The 27,105-nt window shown below is 35.8% G+C and overlaps 2 protein-coding genes across 6 annotated transcripts in view; one reads left to right on the top strand and one right to left on the bottom strand.

Annotated features, from left to right (window-relative positions):
* Psip1 (PC4 and SFRS1 interacting protein 1) overlaps positions 1 to 21,587 on the top strand; it is a 41,060-nt gene extending 19,473 nt beyond the window's left edge. The window contains exons 5-16 of one of the 4 annotated variants that reach the window (XM_005352682.3): positions 437 to 541; positions 2,347 to 2,409; positions 8,539 to 8,635; positions 9,700 to 9,775; positions 11,379 to 11,604; positions 13,072 to 13,190; positions 15,671 to 15,726; positions 16,404 to 16,474; positions 16,685 to 16,786; positions 16,890 to 17,103; positions 18,518 to 18,629; positions 20,247 to 21,587. In XM_005352682.3, coding sequence (XP_005352739.1) covers positions 437 to 541; positions 2,347 to 2,409; positions 8,539 to 8,635; positions 9,700 to 9,775; positions 11,379 to 11,604; positions 13,072 to 13,190; positions 15,671 to 15,726; positions 16,404 to 16,474; positions 16,685 to 16,786; positions 16,890 to 17,103; positions 18,518 to 18,629; positions 20,247 to 20,307 — 1,302 coding nt within the window. In that variant the 3' untranslated portion in view covers positions 20,308 to 21,587. Of the gene's footprint in view, positions 1 to 436; positions 542 to 2,346; positions 2,410 to 8,538; positions 8,636 to 9,699; positions 9,776 to 11,378; positions 11,605 to 13,071; positions 13,191 to 13,270; positions 13,380 to 14,275; positions 14,917 to 15,670; positions 15,727 to 16,403; positions 16,475 to 16,684; positions 16,787 to 16,889; positions 17,104 to 18,517; positions 18,630 to 20,246 lie in introns of those variants that run through there. The other 3 variants (XM_005352685.2, XM_026781931.1, XM_026781930.1) reach the window with 3 other exon arrangements.
* Snapc3 (small nuclear RNA activating complex polypeptide 3) overlaps positions 21,406 to 27,105 on the bottom strand; it is a 29,662-nt gene continuing 23,962 nt past the window's right edge. Inside the window, exons 8-10 of one of the 2 annotated variants that reach the window (XM_005352680.3) lie at positions 26,074 to 26,181; positions 23,819 to 24,284; positions 21,406 to 23,329 (exon numbers count right to left, since the gene is read on the bottom strand). In XM_005352680.3, coding sequence (XP_005352737.1) covers positions 24,137 to 24,284; positions 26,074 to 26,181 — 256 coding nt within the window. In that variant the 3' untranslated portion in view covers positions 21,406 to 23,329; positions 23,819 to 24,136. Of the gene's footprint in view, positions 23,330 to 23,818; positions 24,285 to 26,073; positions 26,182 to 27,105 lie in introns of those variants that run through there. The other variant, XM_026781932.1, reaches the window with a different exon arrangement.

The raw sequence follows: 27,105 nt of genomic DNA, 5'->3' as shown, positions 1-27,105 counted from the left end.
TCATATACTGTAATTGCTTCTGTGTTTGTAACTGCCATAGTCCTTACTTAGAGTGTGATCAACTTGCTGTTTTAATGCATGATGGCCTCAAATGTAGAATTCACCTGCCTTACTCTCCTGAGTGTACTATGTCTTGCCAAAACTAATTATTTTAATTTATAGTTTAAAAAATTTTGGACGCAAGGTGTCACTATATATCCCAGCTTGATTTATCCCTAGCTGTTTAGCTTAGGGTATTTTTAAATTTGTAACCATCCCTCTACCTAAAATGCTGGGGTTATAGTAGCACCACTCTCTGCTTTAAAGTTCTAAATATTAATGTCATTTGCTACAGAAATTTGGGTAGACCCAAATTTTTGTATTTTTTTCATGAATAGAAAAAAATCAAATTAGGTAAACCATTTTTTTTTAAAAATTAATAATTTATTCCTCACAGGCACCAACTAAACAATCAAATGCATCATCTGATGTTGAAGTCGAGGAGAAAGAAACTAGTGTTTCTAAGGAAGATACTGATCATGAAGAAAAAGCCAGCAATGAAGTATGTTTTATATCTTTTTCTGGTCTAAGAAGAAATGAAAATGTATTTATGAGTAGTAGTTACATTGAGTATACTGCAAGGAGGGATAGGCCTCGGGGTGTCTGGAGTACTGCCTGTGAACTTTATAGTTATGGCAAGAAAGAAATTATAAAGTGAGTTGACTGGCAGATTAGGAAGTAATCTTTAAAATATTTGAAAAGTGAATGAAAGCAGCTTAATTTCCTCAAGTATTAAGTCTGGTTTTATAAAATAGCTTGCATCTTTAATATGCCTGTTTTTTGGTTTTTTTTTCTTTTTTTCGAGACAGGGTTTCTCTGGTTTTTTTGGAGTCTGTCCTGGAACTAGCTCTTGTAGACCAGGCTGGGCTTGAACTCACGGAGATCCGCCTGCCTCTGCCTCCCGAGTGCTGGGATTAAAGGCGTGCGCCACCACCGCCTGGCAATAAGCCTGTTTTTAAATTTTTTTTTTTTTTAAATTTCCTATATGGATATTTGAGCACTTGATGCATTCCTGTTGCCTGTGGAGGGCATTGGGTACCCTGGAACTGGAGTTAAAAATGGTTGTGAGCTACCATGTTCTGTGAACCAACCATGGATCTTCTGTAAGACCAATAATTGTTCTTAACCATTACACTTTCTCTTTAGCCTTTGGATGGATGTTTTTATTTGAAATTGTTTTTATATGTGAAACAGGTGTAACTTTAAGATAGGTTCATGCTTATTAGAGATTTTTTGTGTGTGTGTGTGTGTGTGTGTGTGTGTGTGTGTGTGTGTGTGTGTTTTTAATAGGGCTGAGTGGTTAAGAGCACTGACTGCTGTTCTAGAGGACCTAGCACCTGCATGGCAGCTCACAACTAACTCTAGACCCAGCACCCTCACATAGACATATATGCAGGAAAAACACCAATACACATAAAATGAAAATAAATTTCAGAATAACAAACAATGTACTATGGGGCTGGAAGTGCTTAAAAAACATTTAAAATGAAAAAAATTTTAAGCAAGCCTTTCTTTATTTCTGCCCATGTCATTATCAGAATAGAGATACTCAGCCATTATTTGCTGTCTGTTACATTATATAACTGTCTGTTGTATGGTTATTGTTCTGTTGCTATGAAGAGACACCACGACCAAGGCATCTTTTACCAAAAAGGGGGGTGGCATTAATTGGGACTTGCTTACAGTTTCAAAAGCTTAGCCTATCATCATCACAGGGGGCATGGTGCTTAAGAAATAGCTGAGAGTTCCACATCTAGAGCTGCAGGCAGCAGGAAGAGCTTCTGAGACGTCAAAGTCCATCCTCAGTGACACGTTCTCAAGTAGTGCTACAGTTGATGAATGAGTATTCAAATATAGGAGCCTTTGGAGGCTATTAGTATTCAAACCTCTGAAAATAGGTATTCCAGAATTTTTTCCCTGAGGATACTAATTGTTGCTGTTACTATAAAGTAAGACCTCATAATTTCAAAGGTCAGAGTAACAAGAGACTTCATCCAGCACTTTCAGTGAATCATATTTTCACTTTAAGAAAATTTCTGGGGCTGGAGAGATGGCTCAGTGGTTAAGAGCCATCTGCTTTTCCAAAGGTCCTGAGTTCAATTCCCAGCAACCACATGGTGGCTCACAACTATCTGTAATGAGGTCTGGCGCCCTCTCCTGGCCTGCAGGCATACAAGCAGACAGAATATTGTATAATAAATAAATAAATATTTAAAAAAAAGAAAATTTCTTACATAATCTTGTACACCATGTTCAATTTCATTTGTGGTTTTGCTAGTTTTGTTCTGCTTTTGTTTTGTGTTTTAGGATGTGTCTAAAGCAGTTGACATAACCACTCCAAAAGCTGCCAGGCGAGGAAGAAAGAGAAAGGTAATTTCTTTAATACACTGTAGGAATTTTAAAAGAAATTTTACTTAAGCTGAGGAAGAATTGAGATAAGGAAAGCTTAACACACTTGACCTATGCCTTTTAATTTTTAAAGGGTAAGTTGGCTACTAGTAAAGCTATTTTTCTTTTTTTTTTTCTTTTGGTGATAAAGCTGTGGCACATTAAGGTGAATGACAAAAGGAAATAATGTGAACCAATTTTCTCCTTTCAATTTCTGCCATATTTTCTCTGTAAAATGAAAAGTATATAATCACATTCTTGATGATTTTAATACAGTGAAATATTTATAGTAAAATCCTAACTCAATACTAACATGACTGTTGTCCATTGTGCTAGTGTACTGTTGTGTGAAATGAGAGTGGCAGTGACAGATAGCCTGAGTATTTCATAGGCTTTCTTCAGTTAACAGTTTGCTCACACCTTTCTTTACCTAGTTATTACATTCTAGACCTTTGAATGCCAAAGACAGAAATTAGAAAATGGGTCAAGAATTTCATGTCTCATGAAGTAAAAAAACAATTACAGTGGCTTTTTGTCCTCTGGTGTATATGTGGTAACTAATAACTTTACAGTGTTAAACAATGGGCAACTAAAGGAGCAGATCATCTGAGGGGCCTCTACCCATTCAGACACATACAGAGGAATTTCAAGACTTTGTGATGCATATTTTATTATTGATAGACTTTAAAGTTGGAGATAAATGGCTATAAAGCTACATTGTTTTTGAAATCATTTTAAGCATTTTAAAATGTTATGTGACCCCCCCCCCCCCGGTTTTTTTTTTTTTTTTTTTTTTTTTTTTTTTTTTTTGGTTTTTCAAGACAAGGTTTCTCTGTGGTTTTGGAGCCTGTCCTAGAACTAGCTCTTGTAGACCAGGCTGGCCTCGAACTCACAGAGATCCACCTGCCTCTGCCTCCCGAGTGCTGGGATTAAAGGCGTGCGCCACCACCGCCTGGCCCGCTTTTTTCTTTTTAACTTTATTTTTTATGTGCATTGGTATGAAGGTGTCAGATCCTCTGTAACTGGATCTTCAGACAGTTGTGAGCTGCTATGTGGGTCCTGGGAATTGAACCTGGGTCCTCTGGAAGAGCAGTCAGTGCTCTTAACCACTGAGCCATCTCTCCAGCCCTGTGACTCCCTTTTGTAAGGCAGTGTGATGATAGGGAAATTTAGAACTGACTTCACTGGCACAGTGAATAAATGAGAGGTTTGTATTTTTTTTCTTTTTAAAATCAAAATAGAAAAATACAGAATGCTTCGTTTTCTTGAGCTTTTCTGTATTGCACTATGGAATACAATATAGGCTTTGTTTTCCCATTTGTTTATTTATTTTCTTATTTATTTTTGAGGTAGGGTCTTTCTGTGTATCCCTGGCTGTCCTGGAACTGACTATGTAGACCAGGTTGGCCTCAAACTTACAGAGATCTGCTTGCCTTTGCTTCCTGAGTGGTGAGTTTCAATGCCTGCACCACCATGCTTGGCCCACCTAGCATTTTACAAACTGAAGATTTGTGGCACTTCTGCTGATCCAGTGTTTCCAACAATGTGTTTAGTTTGTGTCATGTTTTGATAATTCTATTTATAGATTTTGTTATTTCTGTTACAGTGGTCTAATGATCTTTGGTAATTTTTTGAGGTTCCACAAATTGCTTACATAAGACAGCATCCTTAACTGATAAATGTTCTTACTGCTCCCGTATAGGCAGGCCATTCTCAGTCTTAGACTAATACTGAGATTAGTCGGTTTATAAAAGGCCTCTAGGTGTTCAGGTGGAAAAAGTGACAGGCAGGCCTCTTTAGCTAAAAGCTATAAATGATTAACCTTAGTAAGCAGAGCATGTTAAATAAAATAGACTGAAAACTGAGCTTCTTGGACCTGTCAGCCAAGTTCTGAATGCAAATACAAAGGAAAAGTTCTCATACAAAATTCAAAGTGTTGCTCAAGTGGATCCTGGAATAAGAAAGTTACAGCAGATTCCCTGCTGCTAAGGAGAAAGTGTTAAATGGCCAGAATAGAAGACAGAATGCTGCTGTAAGCCAAAGCGTAATCCAAGGCAAGGCTGATGGAGGTGAAAAAAGGACAGATCCACAGATGAAGCTATCCTGGGTGAGGTACATAGCAAGAAACTGCCTCCACAATGCAAAGCTGCAGGAATTAGCAGGTCCTGATGGAGGGGCTCATGATGTTACCCAGATCTAGACAAGATAGTTGAAGAATGTGAACACACTCAATGAAATGCCATCTAGCAATAGTCAATGTCTGTATTCAAAACCTCAGAAGACAGGCTGATCATTAGGGTCTGGAACTACTAGTGACTTAAATAGGAACTCATTTTGAAAACTCTAGGGAATTTAGGACTTAAACTAAATGAACCGTGCCTCTTCGTTATAAATGAAACAAAAAACTCTGGATGGCAGCTGTTCACAACATGGTTTGCTGAGTGTTTTAATCCCACGAGAGTCCTACTGCTCAGGAGAAAAAGACTCCTTCCTCACTCCTCAAGATGTTCAGAGACAGTGCACCTGGTTGTCCAGGTGCTGTGATGTGATGGAAATGTACAAACTTACAGTGAGAATATTTTCATACCTGTGAATAAATCAACACTGTGGGTGAACAGTGAGAGTGATTTCTTGATAGAGTCTCCCTGATGAAGATAGTATAAATGTTGAAAGAATACTAAAGGATTTAGGATATTATATAAATGGCTGATAAAGCAGCAGTAGATTTTGAGAAAAGTTGACTGCAATCTTGAAAGAAGTCTGTTGGTATAGTATTAAAACAATCACTGCATAGTACAAAGAAACATTGTGTGCATGGAATACATCAGTTGATGGGACAGTGCATTTTTTGTATCATTTTATGAAATTGCCACAGGTACCCTATCTTTAGTAACTACCATGCTGATTAAGTTGTAGCCATCAGCACCAGGGTATGGTTATTTGGCAAAGCAGTATGGCTTACCGAAGGCATTGGTGGTGTGTTAGCAATTTCAGTCTTTTTTTTTCTGTGTTGGTCAAACCTGGGGCTGTCAACATGCTATAAGCAGAAACTCTACCACTGAATGAATCCCCAAAACCCTGTCTAGTGAATGTTTTTGTAGTGTGGTGCTGGGACTCAACCAGTGCTTGCACATTTTGGACAAGACGTCCACTGCTGAGTTATATGCCATCATAATTAAGTGTCCCTAAGTTGAGGTATGTGCATTGTTCTCTTTAAGACAGTATCTTCACATATCTAATAGACTATAGCATAATGCACATGTAACTTTGATATGTACCAGCTGTTTGTTTAAATTGCCTGTAATGGTTAAGGTGAGGATTGTAACAGTGGCCAAGTATGAATAGGTCATAGAAAGGCCTTTTAAGGAGTTAGCATTAAATTTCAAAGACACAGGCCTTATATCAAGTTACTTATTTATTTTGTTAGTGAGAGAAGGAATTTAGAACACTTTTGGAAGTTTAAGTGATAGCTGAATGATATAAATGGTAAGTAGAATGGAGCAAAATGTAGAATACTCCAGGGTGTTTGCTTTAGTGATCGTATACTGGATATGGACATAGACATGTCGGATTGGGGTCTAAAGAATTCATGGGAATTGCAGTGAAGATACCTGTGATGATAGTACAAAAGAAGGAAAAGATACAAACACTGGTATAAAGGTAAGATGTTAGAGGAGATGAAGAGAAAATGTTTACTGGGGTAGATGCAGAAACCAGAATTGGGATGGGATATAATGGAGATGAGGGGAGGTGCCACTTCAAAATGGTGACTAGAAGAAACATCAGGAAACACCAGAAGTTGTCTATAAGCAGCAAAGAGAATTTGAACAAGGGAGTTAACAATAGTGCCTAGTACAAAGGATCCAGTGAGATGTTTGGTAATTAGCCTATTCAGGAGCTTTCAGTTTCATTTAGGTAAGTGCTGAGGACAGAAATGAGATGGAATAGATTGGTAGTGTTTAATGGTAATATATTTTTGAAATCTCAAGAAATGACAGAAGTAATGTAACAATGCATCAGGGATTTGCATATATAAAGGGAAACATTTAATGTGAAATAACAGTAAAAATCTTACCATTTTTCTTAGCGAAACTATGAAAAATTGGTAAAGGGTTTGAAAGGATTGATTTAAGAAAAGATGTGTTCGCTGTGGCTCAAGGAAATTCTCTCTAGCTCTTTTTTCCCCTTCTCCCCCCATTTAGTTTAAATCAAGAGTTTAGATCAACATAAACGGCTAAAAGTTTATGTTAGCTATTCAGGGCTTGTAGTAGAAGTTAATAGGATTAACAACAGATTTGAGATGCCATCTTCAAATACAGAAAATGATTTCATGTTTGTACCCCTATCCCATCCTGCCTGCTAGGGCTTATCAGCTTAGTAATCTTTGTTTAGGATTTGTGAAGCAGGTGTAGCAAGGATGCAGTGGTCTTGAAATGGGGACATGAATAGTGGGTCCACGATGCCTGTGGAATTACTTTGGGAAAGAGAAAAGATAGTACAGTTGTAAGTCAGGATAATAATGAGAAAGAAGTTTCAGCCAGATAAGTAAAGTTATAAATAAAATCTAGTTAGAATGTGAATTTTAAAGATATTCATGCATATATTTTAAATAACTGAATTAGTCCTTTCTGTGGTCAAAATATTTTCTAGAGTAATGGCTTTTACTTGGATGATTTTGTACTAATAGTCATAAACATGTATCCATGGTAGGTCCTTGTTTAGTATTAGACTTAATCTTTTTTTACTGTCTATTCAAGAATATGTCACTTACTGTCTATTGGTATCTTCTCAAATGGTCCATCGTACCTGTAATTCTTACTTGCTTTCGACTTATTTCCAAATGCAGAAAGGGTAAGTGAATAAGTTCTTTTTGCCCCGAAGAGCTGATCTATCTATTTGAACCTAACTTTGACTTATTATAAGTCATCAGTAGGAGAGTTTAACCTTTGGGACCTGCATAGCTTTACTCTTAACCTGGTTCCTACATGTGGTTGCAGGATCGTATTTAGAATAGGGCAGCATGATCTCTTTCTTTTTCTTTTTTTTTTTTTTTTTGTCTGTTTTTTTTGAAACAGGGTTTTTATGTGTGATAGCACTGGCTGTCCTGGAGCTCTTTGTAGCTTTGTAGATCAGGCTGGCCTCATACATAGAGATCTGACTCGATCTTAACCCTAGCTCTTAAAGCAGAGTTTTTGTTTTTATTCAGAGAACAATCAAAGGGTAACTTTAGGTCAGTTTTAATCTAGTCTGAGTGCACATTATGCATTAATCTTAGAGATGGATATTCTTATCATCCCTAGGCATCATTGATTAAAAAGTAGATTGAGCTGGGCCTGCATGCAGATGCCTGAAATCAAAAGTACTTGGGAGGCTGAAGCAGGAGGGCTTAGAGCTTTTAAGGCTGGTCTGGACTGTATTTCTTTGCCACTCCCTTCAAATAGAAGTAAAAGTAATGCTGTTTCTTACTTTGTAACATATGTAAATAAATTGATTTTTTTTTAAATTATTTGAATTGGGTTCTACATGTTTAGATACATTCTTGCTCTTTGGTTGGCACAGTTAAGACTGAAGTTGAAGTAGCTTTTGAATGTCCTTACATCCTTCAATTGAATGTGTTAGTTTTGTTCCTCCCTTTGCAATTATAACTGCCATCTGTTTCCTCATGTTTTTATTTCTACCTAATATGTGGTTCTTATCCTTATATAAGTCATTAATAACTGATTCTCACTGGGACTCATTAACTTTTCAGCCTTGTAGTTTGGAAAGCTTTCTATGAGAAAATAAAAGTAACTTTTATAGGAGAGCCTCAGATGTCCATCTCAGTTGGAAGATGAATATGTATATATTCGCAAAGTTAATGAATTAAAGTAGCAATGATATTTGTTACGGCATAATTGCATTATACTTTGGTTCTCATATTATATTAAAAATGTTAGCCTTATTTTTTCAAATGGGAAATATTAAAAAGGTTATTGAAAAAAACTGAGAGGATGCTCTTAAACTGATTGTTCAAAAGTAATAAAATTACACAGAAATTATTCTGATATTTATGTTATTATTGTAGACTGGCACGGCTTTGCTAAATAAGTTAATTAAATTTTTGTGATTCAGGCCGAAAAACCAGTGGAAACTGAAGAAGCAGGAATGGTGGCTGCAGCAACAGCTTCTGCTAACTTGAAAGCAAGTCCTAAGAGAGGACGACCTGCAGGTAGATCATTAATAAATACCTTTTGGCTTGTTGTTAATATTCCAATCCATTAAAACATTGCTGGCTCAAATGTTTTGCAATAATATAAACAGAGGTTGATGAAAGACAGTCATGTATCACTTTAACCATGGATATAGATGAGGCCTGAGAAATTCATCATTAGAAAGGACTGCGTACTTACACAAGCCGGGCAATCTGTGGTGCCAATAGGACATACAGTCTCATAGCAGTACCACTGTATGTGCTTGTGCTATGTGTCCTCGAGAAAATGTCATGCATATGTAAGACTGTTTAAAATAACAATAACAAAGGAGATAGAAATGGTTAATTTTGGAGACAGCTAGTAAGTTTGAAATAATTGTGACTTGGTTTCTTCTACCAGATGAATCTGGTGAGCTTAAGATAACTACTTTGAATAGTGGACTTATCTTATTTTTTCACTTTAAAATTACTATATTCTGATAGTTCATGAACAATTTGGAAATAATACAGAGTAGTAGAACACTAAAAATGAAACAAAACAGGGCCTTTTTTTTTTTTTCCTACATCGTTATAGGATCCTTACTGAAAACTGTTAAGGGGAAAAAGCCATATTGGGAAAGAAAGACATTAAAATCTATTTATATGTTTTGTAGTATTACAATGGATCAGACTAGTGGTAATGAAGTATGGACAATACTCATACAAAGTTCCAAAGATGTATGCAAAGTATACATAAACTATTGTGATAGAAATAGGAATTCTGGTTGAGTGATATTTCTCTGTTTTGTGACACTTGGTAAAACAGCAATGAAAAAACATGTATATATCTTTAAATTTATCCTCTTCTCATATATTATATATTTACTCCAGTTTCCCCTTCCTCCACTCCTTCCAGTTTTGATTTGTGAAATATAATGAGGACAGATGGAAATTTACTGTTAATAAAATTTTCACTTTCTTGATGCATGGCATGACTAGTTAAGCCCTTAAAGAATACTTTTATATATCGTGCAATATATGTATTCAACATAAGCTTTGTATTTAAAAGGGAAATTGTATCTTTTTTTCTATATGAAAATTAGCTACTGAAGTCAAGATTCCAAAACCAAGAGGCAGACCTAAAGTGGTAAAACAGCCCTGTCCTTCGGAGAGTGACATGTGAGTTTTTAATATAAAATTCATTATATTATATTTTTATTTATATTTCAATATAAAATGTATTTCTACTTCATAAATTAGTAGAAAATACATTTGTGTTTTTAACAGTTTTATTGTCTTATGTTTCTATTGCTATTCTGTTTCTGAAAATTGTAGAGACTGAAGAATTTGTATGAACAGGAAAGATTTCTTAATTGAAAATCTGGTTGTTTGAGTAAAGCTTTTTCTTTGGTGTATGATAACAGAAACTTTGGTAATGTAGACTAAAAGGGGAAATTGGGCAGCAATATTACTGAAGAAATGTTTGGGTAGATTATAGCTAAAGTAGTGTGTCCACAGAGGAGCTTCTGTTCTATTCTGTGTAATAAGTTCTTTAAAATAGTGTAAAAATCTTAGAATAGGAAATATTTAGTTACCAAAGAAAGAAGTGGGTTTTTTTGGTCTGTCATCTTTTCTCATAAATCCTCTTCACTTTTTTTTTTTTTTGGAGAAAAAAAAAGAAGGAATATAATATTTAGGAAATGATGACTGTATCTAAAGGTTTTGTAGAGAAAACTCAATTAAGGATGGATTAACTAAGCAGGACCATTGTGGCGCATGATTTTAATCCCAGCACTTGGCAGGTAGAGACAGGTGGATCTCTGGGAGTTTAAGGCTAGCCAGGGCTACACAGAGAGACTGTTTTCAGAAAAAAAAAAAATTATTGATTGTATATTTGGTTGTCTATTTGTCATTTGGAGCCAGCATGGGTCACATAGAAAAACTTTTGTCTCTTAAAAAATGAAACATAGAAATAATAGCAGTTAATGTACTTGAAATTGCAAAGAAAATTGATTTTAAAGGTTCTTAAATGCTTATGTTAAATAGTTTGATTGAGCAACTCATGTTGAAATGGCTTACATATATATATATGTATTTAATATATATAATTTTTACTTTCCAGTTAAAACATAGTGGCAATTTGTTTACAGTCACTATTCCACAAGAAGTCTGTGATTTTCATGTTTTCTATGATTATTTGCTTAATAAAAGTAGCTGGTCAGATATTTACCATTATATGCTTTTTAGTCCTTTCAAATGACTATTTCTAGAACAACTTTATTTTTTATGTACATTGGTGTTTTGTCTGCGTGTATTTCTATGTGAGGCTATCAGATTTCCTGGAGCTGGAGTTACAGTTGTGAGCTGCCATGTGGGTGCTGGAAATTGAACTTGGGCCCTCTGGGAGAATAAAATTTATTAAAACAAATGTATTATGTTAAAAGCAACTTGGAAAACTGAGGAAGATCATTTTTATTGATGTGGTGCCACCATAATTTTGTATCTTGTAATATTTGTTGTAGAAATTCATTTTATGATAGGATAGCATATATCGTCTTTTATGCTTTAGATTTTATTTTACATACACATTTGCAATGATTTTTCCCTTGAAATACTTGTTTGGTAAATGAATATAAATGAAGGCTGAAGAGATCACTCAGCAGTTAAGAGTGCATACCTCCAGATATACATATACATGAATAAATACAAATAAGTCTTTCAAAAAAGAAAAATATAAATGAATACATAAAAGTTCATCTTCTATTTTTGTGTTCTAACATAGGGTTATTGATGAAGACAAAAGTAAAAAAAAGGGACCAGAGGAAAAACAACCTAAAAAGCAGCTTAAAAAGGAAGAAGAAGGTCAAAAGGAAGAGGACAAGCCAAGAAAAGAACCAGATAAGAAGGAGGGCAAGAAAGAAGTTGAATCTAAACGGAAAAATGTAGCAAAACCAGGGGTTACATCAACCTCTGATTCAGAAGACGAAGATGATCAAGAAGGTGAAAAGGTAGAAAATCACATTCAGACCTCCCTACCATTTATGTGGTATAGTTATGTGTATACAAATGACCACACTGGTAACATCAGATGACCTCCTCTTTTGCACTTTTTGTATTTTGTATGGTTTGCATGTACGCTTGGGTAATCTTTCTCAGTTGCTCTTGACCTGACTCATTAAGAAGTGTTTCTCAAGCAAACCCAAAGCTCCCCATGTGCCTAAGCTTGGTGTAGCCAGTTTGCTCTGGAGATCACTTGTATTTGCCTACGAGACTGTAATTACAGATGAGCCAGTGCAATTATCTGGAATTTTTAGTTTTGGGAATACAGACTCTGGTCTTCTTGCTTGCATACCAGGAACCTTAACTGATGAACAATCTCCCTAGCGTCTTTTACCTCAGGTTAATTTTTTTGAATGGCTGTTATGTGAGTTGGAGATTTGTGGGAGCATGGGCATGTTGAGACAGGGTTTCTCTGTGTAGCCCTGGCTGTCCTGGCTGTCTTCAAACTCACAGATTTTTTTTTTTTCTTTTCGAGACAGGGTTTCTTCGTAGCTTTTTTTTGGTTCCTGTCCTGGAACTAGCTCTTGTAGACCAGGCTGGCCTCGAACTCACAGATGATCCACCTGCCTCTGCCTCCCGAGTGCTGGGATTAAAGGCATGTGCCTCCACCACAGCCCGGCTCAAACTCACAGATCTTTCTTGCTTTTTAATGCACATAATTCTTATGCTGCGAGCATAAGTTTACATGGGTCTCTTTATGTTTTAATAGAATTCTATTAGTTAATATAAAAAGCTTATTTGCAACTTTGAATTTATCTTGCCCTTATAATTTTTAGAAAGTAGACTTCTATTAAACCTGCTATGTAAACAGACGTTGTAGATAGATGACCCTGATCAACAAAGACACAAGAGGTGTATTTATACACGAAATTTTAAGCTTTTCCTAGCTTACATTCTTTTAATAAAATGTAATTTTATTTGGATGCTGTATCTTTTTTTGTGAAAAAAAAAAGAAATTTTGTTTAATAGCCCTGAAGTGTTTATATGGGCTTTAATATCTCATTTGTCTGAAAATTTTAGTTTCTAATTTTCGGGGGGAAGGAGTGGTTTTAAGATAGGGTCTGAACCTGGGTCTTCAACCTTGGCCGATTTATAACTTGCTTTGTAGACCAGGTTGGCCTTGAACTCACAGGGACCCAACCTGCCTCTCTCTCCCAAGTGAGATTAAAGGTTCGTGCTAGCATACCCTGCTCAAATTCAACAGTGTTAATTCAGTAGCTTCAGAGTGTTGAAGTTATAATGATTGGAGGACAGGTCAGCATCCTCTCAGTCACAAAGCTCATTGCTACAGGGTGGTAGTAGGCTCACTTCCACAGATAGACAAGAGCCAGCACATGCTGGGTGGTTGCTTGCTATCTACCAAGATTGTAATCAGTCAGTGGGAGTAAACTAAATCCATCCTAATTCTCAAACAGAAGAGAAAGGGTGGAAGAAACTTCCAGACCGCTCACAGGAGGAATATGCTGAAAGGCCAACATGAGAAGGAAACCACAGAGCGGAAGCGCAAGCAGGAGGAACAAATGGAAACTGAGCAGTAAGTAGTCCTTTTAGTTCTATAAATCTTTTTTTTTAAAGAGTAGTATGAAAGATTTTAAGTACACTCTCATTTTCCAGACTTCATGAAACCTTTTGAAGCAACTTTCCATATTAGAAAAGTGTTCGGTATGTGCTGTTGGAGGATGAGATGCACTGAGGTGTCCTCCTTGAGCTGTCTGTTAACTTCAGTGAAAGTGCAGTGAGGAGCTGTTAGCACTTTACAGACTACTCTCTCCTCCTTATTTGTATAACATGCGAAACACAGAACGATGGAAATATTGGTGGAGAAAGAATGCAGTAAATATTTGTATTTGTCGTACCACCAGCAGGCCTGTATAAAAATTAGCAAAGATAACAAAAGCACAGTTGGAAAGCAGGAAGCCGATTAAAGTAAACCCAAAGGCTGGCAGGACTTGCATTTGATGTGTTTGAATTACACTTTGACACATGGAAACAATAGACGTTTTCCATGAGGAATTTCTTCCTCCTTTATTGTATACCATTATTTTATCAGAACAAGGAATAATGATTGCTATGATAATTAGACTTCATGTCTTTATTATATAGTTGTTTCCTAGTTTATCATTAGACTCTTTTAGACTGACACTATAGTGTCGAAAACTGGGCTTTTTTCGCTAGTGAGTTGATTTGAAAACATTGTAGGTAAGACAAGTGTGGCAACTACTAAAAACCATTTTCTTTTGCCTTTATGATGCATCTGCAAGCTGAACATCTTATAGATATATTGTCTCTGATTCTGTAGCTATTTGGAGGATACAGAGCAGTTTAGCTGTTTGAGTTTAAAAGTGATTAAAATGCCAGACCGTGGGCACATCTGTAAATGCCGTTACTCCTGTCCTTTCTCTCCCCTGAATAACTGTGACTGTTGTTGCTTTTAACTCCCAGACTTAAGGCATAAATTAGTTGTTGCTTAGTAAATCTAGCCCAATCCTTCTTCAGAATCTCAAGATATCTTTTTGTATTTCAGTTTCTTTTGAATGTCCTCCAATGTAACTTTCTCAAATTCTAATATTTGTGTTTTCTTTCCTTCTCCTGTTATTACAAAACTTTGTACTTGGACAGTTTTGCTCTGTAAAGCATTTCAGATGCAACTTGTGTGAAATGCATTATGCAAAATAAAGTTTATTGTATTGTATTCCCAGCCAAACAACATGTAATCTACAGTAATAAAAAATATATCTCATTTTGGGCTCAAAGCATTAATCCAGTAACTGAAAAGAGAATACAAGTGGAGCATACAAGCGATGAAGATCTTGAGACAGACTCATTGGACTGAATTTCCCCTCCCCCCCTTGATGGAAGAAATGTTCCAGATTCTAAATTGAGGACTTCATTATTAATGGCATTATTAACTGTGTCATGATTGTTAACAAAATATCCTGTAAGGTGCACACTACATATTAAGGTTGGCCATCATTCCTGTTTTTTTTTTAAACCAAGCTTAAAATGAAGCTTTGTGTTTGAAAGTTATATAACAAACATAGATGAAGAAGACGGTGGTTGTACATTATTTCATTTAGAAAATATGAAAACTCATCTTGTTTTGAAGCTAGGTGTTAAACTGGAATAGCTATTACGTTCTTGAAAAATGGGGCAGTTGTGCCCTTTCCTTGACATTCTTTTGTTGTTAAATTCTTTAGTCTTGTTTTTTTCTTTTTAATCCTGAGAGATTAAACATTAGACTTGTTAAGTAAAAAAAAAAATGAAACTGTAACCAAAATTTTAAAATAAAGTTTTTTTAAAAAAAAAACGTGATTTTTAGGTATTTTTTTGTTCTTGTCTATTTTAATTGGTTCATAATAGGGCCTGAACACCAAGCCAAGGTACTAGAGACTAAAATTTCTAATTTAAAAGGTTATTTTTGTTAATATTAGTAACATAGTTAGTTTTCATTTATGAGATGGTTTGTGAATAACAGTGGATGTCATTTAGCTTGATAACAATGGCACCCTTTCCAGTTTTAAAAGACCATATAATCAGTTTAAAGTAGATCTAATCACTATTGAAGTTAATCTCAACGTCCTTTGATTTACCTGCCCTTTGGAGATGTGGGGAACAACTAAATTGGTCTACTTTATAATATGCTTCAAAAAAATAATTATAGGAAAAGAAGTTGATTAAAAATCCATTAAGCATTTATAGGTGTTCTCTTCCCATTGTGGCTTGTTTGGCCAGTGATCATGAAATTGGATTTTTAGCGTCACATTTCAGTGTGACTGCTTCAAAGTCACACTGATTATCTCTGAAAAACTAAATTAGCTTGTTTGAGTTGTCTGTATTTATGCTAATGATGTAGAACTGCATAGTTTTAGAAACTAGTCAGTGTCCTGTGTTGTAGGCTGATTTACTATTTTTAAGGACCATTTTTTTAAACCTTTACATAGGGGAATATGGGCGTCTGCTAACCTAAGTCACAAAGTTCCAGTGTTTTGAAATATTTGTGTTAACATTTGATAGGCAGAATAAAGATGAAGGAAAGAAGCCAGAAGTTAAGAAAGTGGAGAAGAAGCGAGGTTAGTTATTTTACTTTCTAAGATACAAAATCACACATAGAAAGTTTATGTAAGCTGGGTATGATGGCACATTCCTGTAATCACTTAAGGAAGCATAGCCAGGAGAACCACAGTTCCAGGGCAACCAGGGATACAAACTGAGTCCCTAACTTAAAAAACCAAAGTAAACAGATTAAAAAACTTTTAAGAGTATTTTTTGCAGTTCCATCCCATGTTTTTATATTCTACAAATAATACCTTTTTAAGTCTGATGGAATCTATGTTAAATTGCATTTTAAGCAATTAAAGTGAACTTGCTAATGTCTCTGTATTTTAATGCTTATTTGGGGACAGTTTTGCAACCCTGCTAAAGCACTGGAGGTTTACCCATTTTGATAAATACCTTGCAGTTAAATGAGTGAGGTAAAACAAGTTAAGGGCTGACATGTAGGTCATCATATGAGACAAGAGTTTAGAAACAAATGCAGCTCAGTGGTATTTTTGTGCTTTTATGCTGCATGTTTCTTCTCCAGACCATATATTTAGTAGGTAACTTCTTAGACTAATCATCTATAATGGGCTTCTTAAAGACTACTAAGAAAACTTTGTAACCACCATTTCTTTTATTTGTTAGACTGTACAGAGATATGGTGTGGGGGAAAAACTATTTACTGTTTTTCACATATTTCAATTTATAGAAACATCAATGGATTCTCGACTTCAAAGGATACATGCTGAAATTAAAAATTCACTCAAAATTGATAATCTAGTAAGTGTTTAACGTCATTTAAAATGCACTGCTTTAATAGCTTTAAATATTTTCTCACATGACTTAAGTGTGTAAGTTTTTAAAGATTAAGGGAACAATACCTGGCCATTTCGTGCCTATCATCTTAAGAGCTTTAAAAAAATCTTCAGAAGTAGATTATGTAGATGCTTTGGTAATTAACAGTTATGAAATTGCTGTTTTGTCATGAAGGATGTGAACAGATGCATTGAGGCACTGGATGAACTTGCTTCACTTCAGGTAACAATGCAACAAGCTCAGAAACACACAGAGATGATCACAACATTGAAAAAAGTAAGTGGTTTGACGACCTGTAAATTTTTTCTCAGTTCTTCATTTTTAAAGAAAGTATAAGTAAATCAATTAGGAAAGATAATCATGACTATTGTTTTCTCAGATACGGCGGTTCAAAGTTAGTCAAGTTATCATGGAAAAGTCTACAATGTTATATAACAAGTTTAAGAATATGTTTTTGGTTGGTGAAGGAGATTCAGTCATCACCCAAGTGCTGAACAAATCTCTTGCTGAACAAAGACAGCATGAGGAAGCAAATAAAACCAAAGATCAAGGGAAGAAAGGGCCAAACAAAAAGCTAGAAAAGGAACAAACAGGTATGTAATAACTTAATGCTGGGTTTCCCTCTCTGTTACTTGCCAGCACTGCTTTTGTAAATGGTTTTGTTACATGTGTTAGAAAAGGTGGCTATTGAAACCTGTATCAGCAATGAGGTCGCATTGTGTATTCATTGACCTTGAAACAGCTGAAATGTTCAACACAGACACAGTACTTGTACAAAACATATCTGGTAAAATTGTTATGTTGGGTATTTTGAAGGACTAGAGCAGTAATACTTGTAACAAAACCATTGTTAATGACAGTGTAGTTTCGGGGAAAGGATGTCTTCTAGAAAAGCAACCCATTTTCTCTCATTTGCTTTTGCCAAAAAAATACAGTATACAGTAGGCACAGAACCAGAGTTGCTGCATCCTAGTTGGAGCCAAAGATGCTGCTTGTTTCTTTCTGATCATGCCAACAGGTTTTCAGTGTTAGTTACCCTAAGCATGTTGTACACTGTGTTAAGTACTATATCTTTAAATTGTTAAGTGGCTATGTGTGGATATAAGTGGTATTTTACTGTGTTAAAAGAAAATAGTAACCAGTATCATCTAAATGGAGTTAGGAATAGGTGCTGAGAGTCGATCACAGACTGTCCAAATAGATGGCTAACACACCTTGTTTTGATGTGCCAATGCATAAAATTGTCTTGAGGCAATGTGTTTAAGATGCATATGAAATTGAGTCTTATAGTCAAGATATCTAAAACACTGCAGGCTCCAAATTATTAGGTAAACGAGTGCTGAATGTGGTCCTGTGTAGCCTTTTGCCCACCCAAGTATATTTAAAAGTAAATTTCATAATACTGTAGTTCAGAACTACAATACATTGTAGTTCAGAATTTACCTACAGAGGATTCTAAGACTAGAGCACCACTATCTGCCCTCCAATTCCATGACAAAACACCATAACTGGCATATACTTGTGGTAAAAACTAATTTTTTAAGACAGAACAACAACCAAAAAACTTTTATACTCATTAGATTCCCTTAGATATTTATTAGTAAGTTTTCAGAAGAATGCCCAGTCACATCAGTTTGAGTACTTTATGCTCTAAAATACTATAAATACTAAATTTAATTATTCCCCCCCAAAAAGCTACATGCATGCTAGTGACTAAAAAGTTCTGCCAGTTACAGTATTCCAGATGTAATGTGATGAGATTAGTAATTTAAGTCATCTGTCCACTTAAAAAAAATGTTTCTTGTGCCTTACCTACTCTAGACTTTGTGTGATACAAGTTATTAGTATATCTTTTCATTCATCTTCTTTGAAATGACATCAGACCTAATCCTAAAATTCATCAAAAGGTTGAAGTGTTAGGAACATAAGGGTCATACTTTGACCTTGAACATCTAGGATAATTTAAGGTATTATTTTGTATGTGCTAACAGTTTTTGTATTCTAAAGGTTCAAAGACCCTAAATGGAGGATCTGAAGCTCAAGACAGTAGTCATCCACAACATAATGGTGACAGTAACGAAGAAAGCAAAGATAGCCATGAGGCTGGCAGTAAGAAAAAGTAAGGGCAGTAAGAAAAGTAATGGGCCTTTTGAAATTAAGGCTGGAGAGATGAGACTCCAATGTTAAGAGCACCGGCTGCTCTTCAGAGGACTTGGTTTGATTCCTAGCACCCATATATAAAGCAGCTCAGAACTGTCTTAACTCCAGTTCCAGATGATCCCTACCCTTCCTGGCCTTGTTGGCACCAGACACATGGTACACAGATATATGTTCAGGAAGAAAGCCCATACATAAAATAATAGAAAAAATTTCTTGAAGGGTCTTAAGTGTCTTGCTTTTTTTTTGCCGAGTTTGGCTTCAAACTCCTGAGCTCTAAGAGATTCTCCTGCCTTGGCTTTCCCAGTTGTTGGGACTACAGAGTTGTACCATTGTGCTTGGCTTATACAGTTTGGTTTTTTTTGTTTTGTTTTGTTTTGTTTTTGAGACAAGGCTTCTCTTTGTAGCTTTTGCTATCCTGGAACTCGTTCTGTAAACCAGGCTGGCCTCGAGCTCAGATGCCTGCCTCTGCCTCCCAAGTGCCGGGATTAAAGGTGTATGCAACTCACCCCCCCCACACACACCCCTTAGTTCATGATTTTAGCACAGTAATTCTTCCTAAGGCTAAATATGCTGGGGAAATACTATATCACTGAGCTCAATGATTAAAAAGAAAAAAAAATGATTTTTGTTTAACACTTCCTTTCCCTACACACCCCTTTTAGACAATGTCTCACTGTGTACGTTGTGTTGCCTGGCTGTCATGGAAGTTGCTGTGTAGACTAGGCTAGTCTTGAACACATAGAGAAGTCTGCCTCTAGTGCTTTGATGGTCCACTATATCAGTCTTACTAAGTTGTGAATCAAAACAGCAGGAGGGACTGAAGAAGTGGCTTAGTGGTTAAGAGAACTGGCTGTTCTTATAAAGGTCCCAAATTCAATTCCCGAACTGTTCTTATAAAGGTCCCAAATTCAATTCCCGAAAGCAACCACATGGCTACTCACAACCATCTATAATGAAACCTGATGCCAGCTTCTGGTGTGCAGAGGAATATGCAGAGAAAGCACTACTCATTTATTTAAGGGAAAAGACAAGAGGAAGAAGGGTAGATGTTAAGGCAGGCTGAGTTCAGTCCCTAGCACCAGCAAATAGAAGGCTACATAGCAACTCATCCCAACACCCCCAAAGGGTTTATTGAGACAGATCTCCCTACACTGTCCAGGTCAGCCTTGAACTTGTAGCTGTTACCCAGACATAGTCTGTTTGGGATGACGGGTTAATTACTACCCCTATATTTACTCAGGAAAATGGATCTCAGTAGGAACTCTGAAAGAAAACAATTTTTCTTTGAACCTTGATATGTTAAGTAGGTACTTTGTAAAGTACCTATGGACCTGTATTTGTCTAGTTCTTATTTTATGTTATCATCACAGATACAAATTCTGTTTACATAAAATTCATCTTAAATTTAGTGCCAGATCTAGGATGCTTCCTTGGGTTATCTCACCAGATCTGTGTATTACTTTAGCAACATATATGTTAAGTGTTTGTGATTTTTTTAAAATTAGAATTAAAGCTCTTTTTACTCAAGAGAAAACCCCAATACTTGTGACAGCTTTCTTTTTTCCTTTTATTTTAGATCACCCGGAGAAGAGAGAGAGGCTGAACTATCTCTGAAGGAGTCACCACTAAATAACTAGATTGGCAGACATGGGGTGTAATGAGTATGTGAAGTCTATTGTGAGTGGCTTCATCTGAAATACTTAGGCTGCTGACTGAAAGGGTTAAATTTTTTATAAGTATAGGTTTGATGTTTAAGTAGTTTGGGGAAAGAAAAATCCCTTTATGTTTGTGTAAAAGTAAAACTTATTGCTAATTTTCCGTGTGCAGTATTAACAGCTCCATCAACCAGTTCCAGTGTGAGTGAAACCTACTTAGAAAGGTTGACCTGCTTTATAGACGTGACTAGTGTATTTCGGTTAGTGTGTGTGTGTGCAGATGTAATTGGTAGTAGGCCAGTTACATTTTAAAACCTCTACTTGTATAAATCGTTCTTCTCCCAAATAACGTGGGTTTGTGCATAGTTTTTACAAATCTTGGATTTACCAGACTGTCTTTTCACTGTTTGTGGGTTTTTTAGAAGTTGAGCATTTTTATGGTTGATAAAATGAATGTTACTTCTAAGTACTCACTCCTTTTTATCAGAAGTTAATGTAACCTCAGTCTATTGTGCTGCATTAGCTTGCCTCTTCCTAATAATGTGTAGTCTGTGTGACACCCACGTGTCCAACTAGAAGGTACAAATTTGATGACTTTTGAAAGTAATTTAGTTTCAGGGCTGTGAATTCAGTGGAGTCAGAATTAAAAAGAACAGATTGGGTATATAGAGAAACTTCATATACAATCCTTTATAGTTACTAATCACAAAAACCTAAAACTAGTTTGTTTTTAATCTCACACATTAAGAAGGTCATGCTCATTGAGGTATGTGTGTGTTTTTAAATTGTAATCAGTCCATGATGCTCATTAAGTGGTAAATAAATAAGAAAACTAATGGGATTTGTATTTAGTTTCTGTATCATCAGGCATCACAAGATTACAAAAATAAAAGGTAGAAACAACAGTTGCTCCAAGACAGTAAGGTGATAATCTATACACACAAAGAGACCATCAGAGTCTGTTAAGGAATAACATTTCAAAGGTCGTCATCATTGGTTTCCAAATGGAAGAAAGATTCATCACTATGTTTTGAAATTTTAACGGGAAAGTGACTTAATAGCAGTGTTTTGTGTGTTATGTTTATATATGGCCTTGACGTCTCATAATTATTTTCACTTATGTAAAGGACTTTGAATTATTCAGTAATTGAACTTTTGCTCTTATTGAACTACTGTTTGGGGCAAATGCTGTACATTATCTACACCACTCTTCTGTTTTGTCCTTAGTACATTTTTAGCTTGAATGAAAATTATTCTAGTTAAGCCATAAGTGTCAAATGTGTAAACTTGTTTTAATTAAAATTTTTTCTACCAAACTCTATTAGTAAATTATTATTACTGCTAATTGAGAAGAACTACTGGAAGAATTCTAGATCACCTGCTAAGGAAGTAGTGTCGTCCTTAGCCCCCACTGAGGTCCTGTTAGGGGATAGAGGAGGTATGCAGTAGTAAGCTCAGGGAAGCACTGTCACCTGCCTCTGTGGACTTCCCATTCTTCACTGACAACAGGTGTCAGCTACAGTGTCCCACTCAGTGCTAGCAGCGTTCTTCTAGTCATGTACCTTCTTAGGTAGGGGTCTGTGTGCTTTGGAACTGTCTGTCACAGGCAGGCTATCACTCTGGAAACTCTAAACAAAATTGCATTAAACCTACCACCTCCCCAGTGTGCATAGTATGCATGTGTAATATGCATGTATGGATACCCATTTTGGTGTTTTTCCCAGTTGTTTGGATCAATTTTACATATTCCACCTTAATGAAAGATTCTGATTGCAAGTCCGTATGTACAAACAATTCACCAGAGCTCGTTAGACCATATATGCTATTCTAGCTAGAAATTCTATAGCATGATGGATTTTTACCCAGTCAGTGATGTGGCACACTAAAAATGTTCCTGTTTATATCCACTGACCTGATTAAAAAGTGCCAGGTGGGGATGTAGTCTGCCACTTACTCCTGTATGCAGAGCAAAGGCTTCAGCTAACAAACTTTATTCCATTGGTCAGAGAATAGACTACTATCTACTGCAAATAGCAAAATGTGCTTAAATTTGTGTCGCGTGATTCACCAACAGATATTAGTGATGAGTGCCCTGCTATAAAGTTACAAGGTGTAATTATCCTTAAAAGAATTGTGAAGTATAAGCAAGATGCTTGAGGAAACAGCTATTTTCTATACAGCAGTCTTGTGCAGGAATATCTATAGGAATTTTCACTGATAAGGTTGTGCCATTCATATTTACCTCTGCCCTTAAAGTGACACATGAAATTTAATTGTTATGTTGTATTTAAAAGATATACTGGCATGAAGAAAAACTGTTTGAAGTTAGGGGCTTTACAACATGTAACTATAAAGTTGAAATTCTTTTCATGTGAACCAGTTGGGATACCTAAATAATAGATAATTACAGTAACCTGGTGAGCCTTTCCTTATTTCTACCATCAAAGAAATGGAAGGCATGTGAACTGTGGGTAAAAAAAGAAGTAGAATAGCATTCTTAATAAATAAGGATTCCATATAATAATGTTTATCTGTTATCTGTCATCTTTGTCTATTAAAATGGGATAATTGGCATTACATATGTATTAGGGATAACTAACTTCCTGTAATTTACTTTGGGAGAATATGAACAAGACCCACAAGAATTGCCATATTAATCTAGGAATTGAGTAAATCATTCATTCATTATTAGTGTATGATTGTGAAGTAGAATTCTCAGTGTACTTAATGTTAATATTACTCAATACAGGAAAGTAAGAAATTTGGGCACATTGTAAATTAGCCCTGGAGAGTAAATGACCTGTGTTGGCTACATTACTAAACAAGAATACTTTTAGACATACCACATATAGGCACTTGTCATCTCCATGTCAGTTGCCATAATTGTATTTGTGCATTTAAGTCCATGAAACATGCTTCACAATCTTTAAACAGATGTGTAGGTCTCTGGTTTACTGATCTGTTCTTAGCCATCTGGAGAAGATTCAGTGAATTTAAGTTAAACCTAGGACAGAGGAAGTTAATAAAGTTAATTAAAGTTAAATGTCTATTTTATAAATAATACAAAGTTCATTTTCTACCCCAAAAGTTTCCACAAAATATTTTGATAGTTTGTTTAGCAGTTTTCTTTCTTCTGTATCTCAGAATGAGAAATGTCATTACAATTTTACAGCAAGGGGACAAAAAATGGAGGTGCTAAGCTGGAAAACTTTCCCTACTGATTTTCACATGCTCAAAATTATTATGAGGATTAAGTGAGCCATGGTAATGTAAAATCCGCTATTTTCTTTAGCCATGACAGTTTAAACATTTGTGATTTCAAGAAACGGGCTTCACTTTAAATAATACTATGGGTATAACTAAAACTTTTTAGATTTATTGTAGTCTAGTGTCTATCTTAAAAAATATCACAGGAGCCTAAAATGAAATTATAGCTACTCCTAATTTTCTGCCCTTAGTTTCTCTTTACTGCAGATACTTGAAGGGTCTTTACCTTGGAAGCTTCATAGTAGGAGGTGTAGCTCTCATGTCCTTCACAGATTTCTTTAAAGGACTACTAGACTTGATGTATTGTCAGCTGCATTCTACCATTAGCAAAACCCATTCGGGTACAGAATGCATAGGAGTCAGAGACAAGAATCAAAAGCTGGTTTCCAACAATGTTTATATATTCAGAATACAAAAAAAGTATTTCTACATCTCAGTAACATAAACAACATAAGTAAAAAGCCACAAGAAAAAATAACCCACTGTATAATAAGTATGAAATATATTAACTAAACTTTAGTATATAAAATATATATATGTGGTACTAATTAAAGGTTCCTGGGTCAACATAAGGATAAGCAAGGAATTCCCCTAGTTTGTTGCCTTCAGAATCATAATGGAGCATTCTGAAACAGACATCACAAAAGAAACATGGATCCTCTGGTGCAAAGGTGTCGTTGTTTGTCACCCATCTGTAGTTTAAAAAGAAAGTATATGTTATATTATAGCTGGGATTTTTTTTATGCTTCAATAGTCTATGACTTATGGCCTATAACAGCAGTTCTCAACAGAGATTACATATCACATATTTACATTATAATTCATAATAGTAGGAAAATTACAGTTATGAAGTATCAACAAAAATAAATTTTATGGTTGGGGGTCACCACATCGTGAGAAACTATTAAAGGATCATAGTTTTAGGACGGTTGTGAACCACTGCTCTGTAGCAATACATAGAAAACATTCTCACTACTGCTTCAACCAGCTATACCAACACAGTAGGGACATACACCAGGAAATGCGGCGGAACTGTTAAGATTGCCGCTTATGCAAACTATCAGCAGCACACATTTACGAGAACTCCTGTCCTTTAAGTAACTCACTTGTTTTCTAATAATCACTTTGGAAAATTAATAGATCTACATTTTACAGACCCCAGAAGACTTCCTTAAGTAATCCAGGCTGGCTTTCAGCTTTCAGGGTGCTGGGATTATAGGTATGTGCCCACATACACAGATATTTATTTTAAAACAAGGCAAACATACAAATAGTATAGAGCATGACATTTCTACACGAAGTGACCATGTCTTCTAGTTACTCTACAATGTATCAAATAATTGGAGATGATAGGTTACCTTACTTTGCCATCAAAATAGAAAAACTTGAATTTGCATATGATCCCTGCACAGGAGCCATAATGGCCTATATCATTCTTATTTTAACAAAAATTGGTTAGTTTGGGGATGTAAGGATTTTAATCTAGGTTGAAGATAAAAATATTACAATTTGGTCTATACACGGTATAGGGACAATGTTCACCTGAGATTTCATGCTGTGTCACTCATCACATGAAATTTCTGTTTTTAAGTTTCTCTTAAATGTACCATTTTAGTTTAATTTTTTTCTGATGTTCTGAAAAATTTAAACCAACCCCTGGATTTTCATTTTGGTAACTGGTTTCTATTTTCCTAGTGATTTTTTAGAAAAAATACTTTGATAGGGAATCCAAAACAAACTGAAGATACTAAATTTTCAACTATTTCCCTAAATAGGCCAAAATTTTTGGCTCTGATTAACAGTACGAATCATTTCATAGTTGACTTACACCTATAATCCCAGTACTCAAGAGACTAAGGCAGGAATATAAGAAATTCAAGATCAAGTCCTTAATTTACACCATTGGTTTGAGGATAGTCAGCTCAGGCTGTGTGAGGCCCTGTCTTTATAACAAAACCAGAAAATAATCCCCACAGTGTAAACCTGCTGGCCGCACTCAAGACTAGAGAGAGCTCTTCACGCTGTGTCACATTCCACCTTTTATTTTCTATTCTGTGAGGTGAGATCTTGTTAAATGCCCAGGCTGGCATTAAACTCAAAATCTTCCTGCCTCAGCCTCCTGAGGTTTGTCCCACATCGATTGTTCAGAACATAAAACCTGAGTTGAAACGTAAACGACAGTCAAGAAGCAAAGAAAGCATGGCTCCTTGATGTTTGCTCTGAACTTCATATATGTGCTCCCTCATTTTCAAACGATATGGGGTGTAGCCTAGTGGTGTACACACGCTGATTAACAGGCAGCAGGCTCTGGGTTTCATCTTCCGAACAAAACAAACAAAAATCTCATTTTCACCAAACTGCATCAATACTGGAATACTGACTCTAGTAGATTAAAACTTTGAAACACAAACTGAAAGCAGATATCTGAAGTACTAAAAGTGAAACCCAGTACTTTTTAAAGGAAAGAAAGCTGTCACTCACCTAGCTGTATACATCTTGCAAACAAAACATTTTCTGGTCCACAGCCAATGCTTCTTGGTAAGAAGGGGATAAAGTGTTCTATCCAAGCAGTCATCGTGATGCGCAAGCCTTTCACGAGGAAAGCAGGTTATGTGAAACACAAATGCTATACCTGCTTCCCAACATTAGGAACATGGTTTGACCTTCTATATTTTGTTCACAAAAGATTTCAGTAAACTGATTTCTTGGATTAAACAGCTTGTACCTAATCTCATTACTGGGGATGTAACTTAGTTCTAGGTCTTGCCCAGCTTACTATAGGGCAAGACTATAGCCACCTGTGCTGAACACTTTGCCCAAAATACTTTCCAGAAATCAATTTCTCAGTTCCCTTTATGATAACATGCTGTGACAGTCTGCATGTAATATTTTTTTATGTATTTCATCATAATCTAACACCACACTGTTATTTGTGGAACACAGTATAAGCAAGGCTGCCCAGTGATACCTTGCTTAGATTAACTGGCTCTTACTACATGACTTTCTCATTATGAAAAATAAAAGATTTGGATCCTTGAATGACATGAATTATGATTTTAATGTTAAATGTCAGAACTACAAAATTTAAGTGCCACTAACCAGCAGCATGGTGCTGGGTAAGTCATAAACCCTAAAGATCTATTAGTTGTAAAATTTACATACTAGGTTTAATCTCAGCTCTGCTGGGTTCCTGACATGGATGGTTGTGGTCATCTTGTGAGTGCTGGAAGAGCAGCCTGTGCTCTTGACCACTGAGCAATCTTTTCAATCCCAAGGACCAGGAGTTTAATGATTTGCTTATACAGCAAGTGTGAGGCCAGCCTGGGCTAAGTGGAACAAAACAAAATGTATTTGTACATAAATAAAAGACCAGGTTTTAAATCTTTCAAAGGTTAGCAAAGAGTTATACTGTAAATAGGTTTTTTTTTTTTTGGTTTTTTCGAGACAGGGTTTCTCTGTGGTTTTTGGAGCCTGTCCTGGAACTCCCTTTGTAGACCAGGCTGGTCTCGAACT

Source organism: Microtus ochrogaster, chromosome 10 (assembly GCF_000317375.1).
Source record: "Microtus ochrogaster isolate Prairie Vole_2 chromosome 10, MicOch1.0, whole genome shotgun sequence".
In the NCBI taxonomy this organism is placed as follows: Eukaryota; Metazoa; Chordata; class Mammalia; order Rodentia; family Cricetidae; genus Microtus; species Microtus ochrogaster.
This window is presented reverse-complemented; position numbering and strand designations above follow the sequence as displayed.